General features: G+C 40.6%; 1 protein-coding gene across 8 annotated transcripts in view; it reads right to left on the reverse strand.

Moving 5' to 3' along the window:
* Positions 1-13,414, reverse strand: part of ptprt (protein tyrosine phosphatase receptor type T) — a 1,756,894-nt gene that overhangs the window by 1,077,529 nt on the left and 665,951 nt on the right. For all 8 annotated transcript variants that reach the window (XM_086005548.1, XM_086005547.1, XM_086005549.1 and 5 more), the window contains exon 5: positions 5,991-6,106. In XM_086005548.1, the coding sequence (XP_085861674.1) occupies positions 5,991-6,106 (116 nt within the window). The remainder of the gene's footprint in view (positions 1-5,990; positions 6,107-13,414) is intronic.

The raw sequence follows: 13,414 nt of genomic DNA on the forward strand, positions 1-13,414 counted from the left end.
AACTTCCCTATTTACTCTGTCAACTTTCTTTATAATTTCAAAAATTCTTTTTTAAACTCCTCTTAGCCTTCACTGCTGCAGTGGAAATAGTTCTAGTCATAGAGTCATAACGGCATAGAAGGAGGCCATTCGGCCCATCGAGTCCATGCCGGCTCTCTGTAGAGCAATCTAGTCAATCCCATTTCCCCCGCTCTATCCCTGTAGCCCTGCAAGTTTATTTCCCTCAAGTGCCTATCTAGTCTCCCCTTGAAAACATTGAGTGTCTCCGCTTCCACTACTTCCGTCGGCAGCGAGTTCCAGGTCCTCACCACTCGCTGTGTAAAAAAGTTTTCCTCACATCCCCCCTGTATCTCTTGCCCAAAACCTTAAATCTGTGTTGCCTAGTCCTTGTACCATCAATTAGTGGGAACAGTCTTTCCCCATCTAGCCTATCCAAACCCGTCATAACCTTGTGCACCTCTATCAAATCACCCCTCAACCTTCTTTGCTCTAATGAAAACCAATCCAAACCTGTCCTTGTAGCCAAGCTCCCCCATCCCCGGAACCATTCTGGTAAATCTCCTCTGCACCCTCTCAAGGGCCTACACATCCTTCCTAAAGTGTGGTGACCAGAACTAGATGCAATACTCCAGTTGTGGCCTAACCAGCGCTTTATAAAGGTTCAGCATAACTTCTCTACTTTTGTACTCGATACCTCTATTTATGAAGTCCAAGATCCCATATGCTTTGTTAACCACTCTCTGAATATGTCCTGCTACCTTCAGGGGCCTATGCACATTAACTCCCAGGTCCCTCTGTCCCTGCACACTAGTGTCTCAAGTCTCTCGTAAGTATAATTTTCCACCCCTGGTATCATCCTGGTGAACCTGCGCTGTACACGCTCTATGGCTTTAATGTTGTTCCTATAATGGGGTGCCCATAATTGCACGCAGTGCTCTGACTTTGGCCAAACCAATGTCTTGTATAATTTCACCTTTACTTCTATACTCTTGTACTCTATTCCACCATTTATAAAACGTAAAATTCTACTGGCCTTCAGGACTTTATGACATTGGGCCGGATTTTCTAACCCCCAGGGGTGTGTCCGAGGTGGGTACGCACCCACAGGGGCTGCCCGGGAGATGTGCATCCTGGGGCAGGGAGTTCCACTTTCTACACAACTTATGCCCGCTGAAAGCCTTTAAAAATCTTACGCCTGGTAAAAGCAGGCATAAGGCCTGCTTTTACTAGCATAAGAGTTTAAAAAAATAAAAAAATAATTTTTTTTCACTCATTTATAATTTTAAAATACTTTAAAAAAAAGGTAAGTTTACTTTTAGCCCTGTATAAAACTTCAACTTTTTTTCAAAAAATTAAATTTTTGTTTAAAATATTTAACTTAATGTAAACTAATTTTAAATATGTGATTTAAATTTTTTTTAAAAATATTTAACTGTGTTTTTAAATGTGATCCCCATTCATACTTTTGACAGATCTGTGCACACAAAAGTGTGCAGGGTGATTCCCTTCTTTGATTGGTTCCCCATGGTTCCATGTGATCACAGGGACGCTTGCGAACTGCATGCGCCCCTGGGATACCTGGGATTCTGCGCATTTCATAGAGCACTGCGATTTTAAGTTGCAGATGCTCTATCAGTTATGTGAAGAACACTGGATTTCACTGGTGCCTGAGACAGCTTTTAGTTATTCACCATTGACTTTATGAAAGTATGTAAATCAATATCATTGTTCAATAAGACTCCATCTATTATGACCTGAGTTAACTATATAAGTTTGTAGACAGGCTGTGAAGTGTTTCCTGGTACAAGCTTCCAAGTGATAATTCACTGCAGTGAACTGTTCTCATTTTCATTGCAATAAATTGTAACACAGTGTTTACTGAACATAACTGTTTTGCTCTAATTAACTAACCCATAGCAATTACAAGCATCTTTAATAGTGTTCCCTGTATATCAGCTGAGAGGGCAGTGCAATGTATCAGCTTACAAACCTGTAATGGGCTTTAAAGAACCATAATGTTATGGGAAAATATATGTATTTCCAAATTAAACATCTTTCAACTCCATTGTTAACACCAGTACAAATGAAGAGAAAGATATTTTTGTTCATCAATATTAGATTTTATTTTAAACCTGACTGCCACCACCAAACTTGGAAATGGTTTCTGTAGCTTTGATAACGTGTCCACATATAAGACTGTGGGTGGAAAGGAATCTAATGCATAAGCAAAGATGTCTCACATATATTATAACTAACAGAAAAATATTGCTTGACAGTTTACTGCAATAAAATGCAGAACTATTCAGTATATTGAATTATCAGTTGAAACTTAAACCAATAAAACACATTTCATAATTTCTCCAGCAGTTGCCTCAATGATTAAATAGATGGAATCTATCTGACTAGAAGGCTGTAAAATAAGCCCACTAGCCAACATTTATAAGTTTACGATGTCATCTGGTTCCTTGTGTGAGTTACAGCCTCCCATTATCCATTATTCTAAATGTTTTAGAGTAATAAAATTACTGTCAATACCCATGAAATAAGACACTTTTAGGAGCATGGAAATGATTTGAACAATAGTAATAACTCTAGATCACATTTTCTCTTGTTATAACCTGTTTTAATGGTCATTACAATAAATAACCCATTCTGAGGAAAGTCGTTGCTCATCGTGTTTTTAATTCAAAAGAGTTTCATAGTTCTTCCCACAGGCATGTTTTCTTACTATTTAGTTTATAGAGACTTTTACAACTTGAAAATATGTAAATGCATAACAAATAACCTCAAAACTGGTCACATAAATCAACAGGACGATAAAAAAATGCATAACTTAGTCCCAAAACTAAAAGTACATTTACATTGTAACTGTAGCAATGTGGTCTTGCTTCATGCTAATGCTGCAAATATAATGCAAGTACAGCCAGAATCCGGGGTAGGGCCTGATCTGACAGTGAAATCATAGAATCAACAGCAACAGCTTGCTTCATAAAGCACCCTTAACGTAGTAAAATGTTCCAAAGTTCTTCGCAGGAGCGTTACCAAACAAAATTTGACACTGAACCACATAAGGATCTATTAGGACAGATGACCAAAAACTTGGTTAAAGAGGTAGGTTGTAAGGAGCATCTTAAAGGAGGAGAGAGAAGTAGAGAGGTGAAAAGGTTTAGGGAGGGAATTCCAGAGTTTAGGGCCTAGGCAGCTAAAAGCATGGCCACCAATGTTGAAGCAATTAAAATAGTGGACGCGCAAGAGGACAGAATTGGAGGAGCCTAGAGATCTCAACAGGTTCTAGGGCTGGAGGAGATTACAAAGATAGGGAGGGGCAAGGCCACGGAGGGATTTGAAAACAATGATACAGCACAGAAGGAGATCATTCGGCTCACCGTGTTTGTGCCGGGCCTTTGATAAAATGAGATTCCCTGGAGGAGGGAGTCTAACTTCACTCTACAGTCAGTTCAGGCCTTAACATGCCATAAGTTTAGTACTGATGGGAAACTGAAACTGCTTTGTACCAATGCTAAACTTGTAGTGTATATGCACCCCAAAACAGGACCAAATACAAAAGGGGCAGGGGAAATGCAGTACTAAATTGAGAGCATCAGGGTGAAGTCCGTTCAGAAGAACAAAATGTGTAATGGGGGGTGGGGGGTGGGGCAAGTCCAGTCAAATGTATGTTCTGATTAACCTCTATAATACAAAAAAGGGAATCAAAAACTGTAATTTCAAAAGTAAAGTCAATTAGTCGCCAAGCTAGTCATCTGAAAGATTCTATCAGGCAATAGCCAAGGCAGAAAAGACACGAAGAAATTCATATGGGGGATCACGATGGAGCCGTAGGTCTACAAAAACCCTCAAACCAGGGCATTAGAGGACATAAACCCCAGGCAAAAATGCATCTGAAGGCCACAAAATAGATTTTTTTAGGTCACAAGATAAACTAGGGGTGCAGTTACACTGCACTACATAGCATCAGTGCAAAGCAGTCTCTGCTTTACATCAACACTAAACTTGTGTGGTATAATTGCAGAGTTAAGGTCATATCGAATCCTGAGCAAAACTGAGCGAAACTCCTACTTTACACTGATATCAGGTCAGACCCTGATTTTGGATTTAGGCTGCATTTATACTGTGGTGTCGGTGCGAAGCCGTCTCACTAAATTCTAATGTCACAGTTGTACTCTAAATGGACACAGCAACCCAATGCACCACTGGTGCACCAAAAACCACAATTCAGTTTGACCTTTACAAATACAGAAAAACCTCCATCGCACTATAGTCGCATGGTTAAGGATTGCAATTTTTAAGGGTTTATTCTTGAAAAGTTATGTCAAGCTTTGCTGAAGGTACCTAATTAGCCGAGTTGGTATATATTGGACACAAGGGCTTCTTTGAAAGGCTATCAAAAATAATGACCTGATCCAGCAAGAAATTATAACGAGTGTAAGTAAAATCACCAGCATATTAGAAAGTGTGCACAAATTCTGTGAACCTAGGCAAGAGAGGAACCTTTGACCCAAGGCATTTCTTGAATGTCATAACTGGAGATATTTAAAAACATGGATAGCCATAGACCAATACTAGAATTTTTGAAATGGGTGGAGGTGGGGGGTGGGGGGGAGAATCAAGAGATCTTGAAATTGCCAAATAATATCTGTTTAAAGAGCGTCTGAAGGGCTTTCTCTCTTTAAGAATGGCTATAATGCTCCCTGACCAGAGTATTTCTTTGTTTCTATCTGACAGAAATATTCAGTCATCCACATTAAAAATTGGGTTAACTGTCAAGGATTTGCATGGCTTCTCTGACAAGATAATGAGGCGTTTTCAGTATGGGCTTTTACTTGCCAAGGCTGACGATTAAAATAAAAGATTTAACAAAGGCAGTTAACAGGCAACTTGGAGACATGAGGGCTGAATTTATGAAAGCATGCTAATGACAAGGAGCCCTACCCACTGACCATACATATAGGAACAGTGCAGATGCAATGCCCATGATTTGATATCCATAAGGGACAGACTGTTTGACTAGTGGGCAAGGCCAATAGTGTACATTCGTAAAACCAGCCGAAAAAGCCCAGAATGGAGAGATCATGTCAAATGGCAGCAATAAATGGTCACCAGCTCAGCTGGGCTAATGTTCCACCTAAAGAAACTCTGGTAAAAATAATTCTCTTGATCCTGGGAAAGACATGAAAGGGATTGACCTAAGAATTGATGTTAAGGAATTCATTCTTTGGATTATGTACATTTTGATAGAGTTCATTCCCTTCCACAATCAGGGGGAGGGTGAAAACTTACACAAATCAGCTTCAATTTCACTTTAAATTCGTTCTATATGAAGGAGGGGTAATAATGATTCCCAGGTTAGCTCATTAAAATCGAGGGTCTTAAGGCTAAAGGGATCAAGGGATATGGGGAGAAAGCAGGGACAGGGTACTGAATTTGGATGATCAGCCATGATCGCATTGAATGGCGGAGCAGGCTCGAGGGGCCGAATGGCCTACTCCTGCTCCTATCTTCTATGTTTCTATGATCTGCCATGATCATATTGAATGGCGGAGCAGGCTCGAAGGGCCGAATGGCCTACTCCTGCTCCTTTTTTCAATGTTTCTATGTTTTTCTATGATCCAAGAAAGCCCCTAAAAAAGCCTCTGATGAATAGGAGGGCCTTATTTTATCACCAGTTCACTATAACAATGAAGTTTATCAAGTTGGTTCATCAGGGACAAAAGAGTTCAAGCAGCTGGAAAAAATATATTTTTTAACATGGAGGAAGATCGAATGGCACTTCTTACTAAACTATATCCCTTTGTTGCTCAGATAGGTCCTGACATAACAGAGCAACGAAAAAGAGAAATGGCACAAAGAGACATCATTACTACATTCTCCTGCCCAGGTCCTACAGGCAGTCTTTTGAAATACACTACGATTTAAACATCTGAAAGAGGAAATAGATTAAAAATATATATCTGAAATAATGAAGTACAAACCTGCAACCATAGCTTGTCATGCTGGGACCACTTCCCACCAGCAATGCACTGAAATGTAGCATTTTGTCCAGCATTCACTTCCACATTCTGAAGACGGAGAAAATGAGGGGCTTTCCCTGAAGAACAATTCCCAAAGTAACAAGGTCAATCAGCTGGTAGTCCCAATGTTATAGTTAATTTATTGGCTAAAAACATTTGCTGGGAATTTCTTTAGGGGTTCTCCCGATTGGTCACTGTAACCAGTGGAAAGTTGGCAGGAATCCCATTGATGCATCTCTAGTTATAATGGTCCATTAGTAGAACCCCTGAGAAAATTCCCGATTAAGTACAAGTTAAGAATCAATGATTGAAAAATATCAAACCAGTAATACAAAAAATCCATTGGCCCAGATGTTGCGGTAAAAATAATTGTGAAGCTATCAGCGCTCACCGTTATTCAAGAATAAATTGGACAGCTACTTCCGGCGACCACACTTGCGCAGTTAAATGTGGAAATCAGTTGAAGTTGCTATAAGAGTTGCCCTGCTCCTCCAGAAGCTTTGCTCTCACAGTATCTCACTGAGAGACTTTTCATTCAAATATATGCAATGGTGCTACAAGTTGGAGTGCTTACGTGATAAATACCCACTAAACATGTCGAAAAAAGTTAGGGCTTCTCCATTTAAGCGTAAGTGATTTTTTTTAAACAGCAGGATAAGTCTTAATTACTGCCACTGAAAATTAACTTTTACAAGTGTGGAGTCTCATTTCTTCAGATTTTAATTATTGTTGGAGATTAAAAAAAACATTTAAATAAAAAATATATTTTTTTACTTTTTCAGTCTGTCTCTTAATCCCATCTTTCTTTCCCTCTCTTTATTTTGCTTTCTGTACATGATTTGGCATTGATTTAACTATACTAACTTGCACTTCCTGGTTCAGACTGTGTGTCTCAGTGAGGATTCTTCAATCTGATTGGTTGAGGAGACATGCTGTTGCTCACACAGGTCCCAGGTCCCCTGTAGGGGGCGCAGTACTGTTTTCGATGACTAATCACTGCAACTTCCACTACAAAAGCCCACATAAAATCTGTGGGCAAGTGTAAGTGTAATGAACGGTGAGCGCCGTTTGTTCACCGCTGTCTGCAAAATCCAGGCCATGCAACGTATAAAGATAGGTGGGGAAGTACCGGTTTAACCTAGAACGACCAGGCTGAATTTAACTCCAAATTTTCACTGAGCCAGCCATCCTCTTTTTTTACATTTCAGTAAAACTGGGCTGTTAAGGGAAATTAATGTGGAAAAAAAGGTGACAGAAACAAAATTGCATTTAAAAAAGACAAAAATAGAATATAAAAGTTTTTCAAAAATAGTTTTAACATCAGAAAAAATGTATACAGAAACAAAAAGTTATATAAACAATGCTTGACATTACACCGTGGTTATATTAATGTTTGTTCTATTCATATGAAATTCCTTCTGCTATTTTAATGGAAATATTCATCCATTTAAAATAAATTTAAAATATATGGGTGATAATCTCAGTTATGATAGCAAAGAAAAACACAACTTCATTAGCTGCAGATGAATGCAGATCATTTCAAGGCTATAATGGATATAAATACAAGTAGATGAGAAAAAAATGTCATAGTTTAGATATGATCCAGACTACACTATTTGTTTTGGCAACTTGCTTTGTCTCACAGTACAGATGCAGAGGAGCTGAGCAAACATTATGTTATTACGAAGCAAAATTTGTCATGTCATATCACCCTTTCTCGGGTAATATTTACTTATTAAAATGTGAAAATCATTATTTATTCCGAAGATTTGCTGCCGATGTATCACAATTCTGAAAATAATGTGGATTGATGGAATAATGTACTTCCCTTGCCCTCACATAGTCCATGTATTCAGGATAATCTCTTCCTTGCTTGTTCTGTGTCTTTGAAATCTTAGCTTATCTTTGTTTTTAGAGATTCACATTCATATCCTCTCCAAGTCAATGACAGCCCTTCAATTCTCTGAGCTACTCCTGTCCTCTGCGCATCCCAGGTCCATTCCTCCTGCATGTTCTGTGTCTCATTGTTCTCATTCCAAACTCCCCTCCTGCCCATTCTAGGTGAACTTTCCTAGCTATTTCTGCAACTTAAGAGATGCTGTCATCCTTCCTTTATTTCTGTGAGTCACTTTACGTCTTTCCAAAATTCCTCCATTACATCCCTTTTACCCCCTCCACTTTCACTTAGTGTGGAATGTTTGCAATATCATGGAGACCTCGTTACCTCTGCCTGTCTGGGAATACAAAGAGGAATGGTGCTCCTGATCCTTTAGTGACATACAAAGCTGAATATTACAAGGGAATTTAAGGAAATGTGCTTTTGCAGAATTTCACTCCATATTGTACGGCACAGAATATCAAAAAGGATGTCACTAAATTTGGGCAGCTGAGAGAGGTAATATTACAGCAACTTAAACAGGCATCATGGGGGAAAAATTCGGTATCGCCTCATTTGGGGCGCTATTATTGGCAGTGCGCAAAGTTTAGCGCGTGGTGCTAATTATCGCCTCTGACAGCAAACTTGGCTTTTATTGCCCCTGGAGTTGATTGGAGCGCTAAATCAGGCGCTACACACCTCTCTTAAGGCGCTAAGGCCGAGGAGCGAGGCGCTACCTCAGAGGGCGGGCGAAGCTCATGTGATGTCAGTCAGCAATGGAACACAGACACAATGGCACCGATCAGTTCTTAAAGGGGTGGGTTGATCTTGCTCTCCATCCACATCCTGCTCATTGCAGCCTTGAATCTCGGCCTGGAGAGACTTGTACATCAAATCTGCTGGAAAGAACAATGGAGAGACCCAGGGAAAGAGCGCAGAGTGCAACCCCCACAGTCTCTTCTAAATTGATACAAGGGCAAATCAAAATGAACCTGCAAAGTGCTGCTCAGTATCCTAAACTCCTTTACACAGCGCTAAATCTCTCCAGAAGTCTCTCTCTCTCTCTCAGAATGTGTGGTGCAAAAATGTCACCAACAAAAAAAGGCAGGAAGCGGTCGCCTTTAAATAGTGCTCCTCCAGTCCCTTCCCGACTGCAGAACGCTCCCCTCAACCTGTCATTGCTAGCGGCAGGCGGTAAGGCAGGGGGCGCCACTCAATATCCGGTCCGGGGCGCTACCGGGGCGTTGTGCACTCAACTGACGTCACGATCTGCCGGCGCAGGAGATCGTGGCGGTAGTGTTTAGCGGCCGTAAAATGTCTAGTTAATTTCGTGAGAGGCACAGATATCGCCGCGCCTGGGCGTTAGTTGCTTTGCGCCCCACTTGGCACCCTCCTAAGGCGCTAACGGGAGGCGCAACCAACTGAATTTTTCCCCCAATAGCAGTAAGATATGGCCTGTGCTGCTTACCTGTCCACTGGTTATTAGAGTCACAATCTAGTAATTTACTTAATTCAATTAATTTTATATTAACTGGCATAGCACAGCAGACAGTCTGCTGTCCACTTTTCAATAACTGTGTGTAGCAAAGTTTATGAGGGTAATTTTCGACTTTGCCACTTGGGCGGTAACCTTTAATGGAACAAAAATCGAGTGGGTTCTACAAAAGGTGGCAGATAATCCCCAACAGGTTACCGTCCAGGTAGTGAAGTTGAAAATTACGTCAAGTGTCTTATATACCTCTGAAATGATAACAGACGATTTGTGTTTTATATTAAAAATTACTTTTAAAAATCTATGTGGTACATTTTTATGTTGATGTGAAGTCTGCTGGGCATGCTGGGAGTTGATGTCTGATTATAGATCAAAATTCGGAATCAGTTGTCTACTCCTATCATACACAATAGGGCATCTAAGCAATCAGAGAACTGGGACAAGCCCCTCCTCTCGCCTTGAATATCTCTTATTGGCCCAGTAATTCGGGTCCCAACGCGTGAGTAAGCACTGTGTACTCACGCGTGGGACCGATGGAATTGCCGGTTTTCTGCATGCACAGCGCATGCGCGGGAAACCGGCATTTCCGATCCTCTGAACCAAGGGGTTCAGAGGTCGAACGCGTGCGCGCAGGAGTCTGCGCGTGCGCGCTGAAATTCCTTTTTTTTTACAGGATTGCCTGTGCGATAAGGCCTCCAGTTTTTACACGAGAAAAAAGCAGACGTAAGTACTTAGTTTTAAAAGGTAAGTGGTCTATTAATTAAAGTTAGAATTTTTTTCCCACAGTTTTATTATTTTTAAAGACTTTACAGTAAGGTAAGTGTATTTTTAGACCCGATTTGTTAAAAAATTATTTTTTTCAAAAATTTGAATAATTGTTTAAATTAGTTTTTTACAGTTATTAATAGTTCATTTAATTAGTGGGATTTTTTTTAACTTTTATTTGAAGTTTAAGTACTGTTTTGGGCACCCGGAGTTTTCGTGAGTTTGACAGTTCTTACTATCAAACTCATGAATGAACTTTTGCAACCTCCGATTGGTTGCCCAGTGCTCACGTGATCCCAGCCGGCTCATCGAACTAACTACGCCGCTGGATCACGCAAGCACAGCACGCCGGGAGCTGAACCGGGCCACTGACAGGAAATCCACGCAGGGCCAGGCTTCAACTGTCGGCGCGCTATGTAAGTGTAGCTCGGGGGCTTGTACCCGCGGGAAGCCCCCGACACCAATTTCTGGGCCATTGTCTCTTAATCTCTCCTGCTTTCTATCCTATCACTGACCTTCCCTTTTGTTCTTTCATCCCCTCCCCCTTTTCCCAGCCCCTAAACCTGCTTTCCATTTCCTGCTTTTTTCCAGTTCTGACAAAGGGTCATCGACCTGAAACGTTAACTCTGTTTCTCTCTCCACGGATGCTGCCCTGGCCTGCTGAGTTTTTCCAGCGTTTTCTGTTGTTATTTTGGATTTCCAGCATCCGCAGTATTTTGCTATCCTAATAGTTTCCTGTTGCTATAACAACAATCTGATGTCAGGTTACCAGAATAATAGTTACTGCAGGGGGGAGGAATTGTGCTAAGAATACATTAGTATTTTAACATTAAAATAATTTACCTCAAAAACCAACTCAAAATTTTGATGTCATTTCCCAGCATGCATAGGTTGATCTCAGGGAAAAACAGAGATTTGTGTAAGGATTTCTTGTTGCTATGGCAAAGTGAGATACTGCAGAAAGCTGTGACTGCTAGGAGATATATAGAGTGAAAAATATATAGCAGTGAATTACTGGAAAATAAACCACTAAAAGGGAAGTGTGATTATCTTCTGGTGCGATAAATCTAGGTCCAGAGGTTATTATTGGTGAGACCCCTCAGTCCCAACAATCATTATAGGAGGGAAAGGTCTGCCAGAATAGGTACAGTCCTCAGGTGTATAGATGCAAAAAAAACTGGACATTGTTCCTACTGTGATCATGTCCTAGCTGTAACACTTGTTAATAAGTTCAGTTGGTAACAAACTGGGAAGGACTTTAAGGGCTTCCAATGTGTGGTGTTGACTGACCAGCCATGTCATTAGATTTGACTACATACAGCTATAAATCATACAAATATTTCCAGATCAAAAGGAACAGTCAGGGAACTTCTTGTACTTAACATTAGAAACAAAGTTACACCAATATTGGAAATGGGCTTGCTATTATTAGTATTGATGGGGGCTTTTTCCATCAGAAGGATGTTGGAGTGCTGGGTTACTGTTCTGTTGATGACTGACCATGGCCTTTTCTTCTGTTGTGGCAGTAGTTTGTTTGCTGTGGACTGATGAAGTAGCTGTACTTGTCTTATGCACTAAATAGCCAGTCTCTCAGGTATCTCCACAAATGATGGCTTTGTTTTCTTCAGACATCTCTGGTTCCTCCTGGTTCTGCCTCTCCATTTTCAGTTCTTACACTGCATGATCAGACATCCTCTTGCTGTTGTACTTGTGCTGGTATCCATTTCCCTTTTCCCACAGGCTAAATTCTGATAATTTCCCCTTCTCCAAGCTTATCAAGCTCTTTGGTAGCTTTATTATAGAACTGTATCTGTTTGGCTTTTCTGGGGTAGAGCTTCTCTGTTACTTCACTTACTAGTGTCAATTTCAGAAGTTGGCTTGCTGTATGCGGGATTGTCTGAATTTATTTGTCAAACTGTCTTTAAGCTGGTAAACCATCCAGTATCTCAGGTGGTGAGCACGCTAAGAGTCTGTACGGACTCATGTGCTTTTTCTAGGTTTGCCTTTGTAATTTTAACACCATCTTCTGCATTGCCATTTGACTGTGGATACCTGGGTGACATGAATTATTTGTATTGCTGTGCGAACTGTATTTCCTTGACTTGGTGGCCCATTGTCTTTTAGAATACCGTGGCATGAAAAATGAGCTTTCATCTTCGTTATGGCTTCTTTCTCTTTTCTATCAGACATTCTGTCTATTTCAAAGAAATCAGAATGATAGTTTCTTCCATCCAGTTTCTTCCACCCACTTCAAACAGATCACACCCTATTTTCTTCCAGGGCCTTTCTTATATTTGGTGGCTGATAAGCAGTTTGTTGTCTTGTTTGCCTTGAAATTTGTAGTAAACACCAGACCCTGATATGTACGGCTTTATGTCCCTTGTTCAAAGGCCAGTAAATCACAAGCTCTAACCTGGAATCTTAATGTGGTATTTGAGTGAACTCTGTGCTACTTCTCTCATACAGAGTGATATAACTACCCAACCTCTCTTCGAGATCATTCCATCTGGTATGCTCATTTCTAATATTGAAATGCATAGCCAACCAGGGGCAATGAGCCTGTGCCGGCAGCAGCAGATATACAGAATATCTACAATATTCCTGCTCCTCCTGGCTCCACAGAAACAAAAGTATAAAGAAATTAACTTACATGTTTGTGGCTTCCAGCGGTCCCTTGAAAGGACGTCTGGTTAGGCCACTGTAAACTGGGAAAAACATACAGCACATGTTCTGCCCAGTTGATGACAAATTTCTAGCGGGGACCTAAAAAAGCTGTTGATCCTGATTTGAATACTCGAGGTGCCCTACGGCTGTTTCAGGAGAGCGCCCTGGACACTTGGAAGTCATCAGCTGCCAATTTAGCAGCCAGCGCGCTTCTGGGGGAGAGAAGGGCGAGAAGTCGCAATCCAAAATTGGTCCCCTTAATGCATCTTTTTGCCCAAAAAGCATCCCTGACAAGGTCCAATTTCTTCCCCCATATATTTGAACTTCTTCAAACGAAAAACTATAGTGAAGAGTTCTTCCAATTTGAGCAAGTAGCGCTTTTGAGATATAAACCAGAAGCTGACGTTCTTGAACATGTTTTGAAAAAAATATATATTCTTGGGATGTGTGTAATGCTGCCAAGGCTGCACTTATTGCTCATCCGACTTGAATTATGTAGCAATATGGTTGTTTTATAACTAATTGATTTACTATGCAATTTACAACCAATCGGTTGTAAAACAATTACGAAGAGCATACCACATGGAG

The sequence above is a fragment of the Somniosus microcephalus genome, chromosome 13 (genome assembly GCF_052327205.1).
Source record: "Somniosus microcephalus isolate GS21.2 chromosome 13, FLI_Smic_1.0, whole genome shotgun sequence".
NCBI classification, from domain to species: Eukaryota; Metazoa; Chordata; class Chondrichthyes; order Squaliformes; family Somniosidae; genus Somniosus; species Somniosus microcephalus.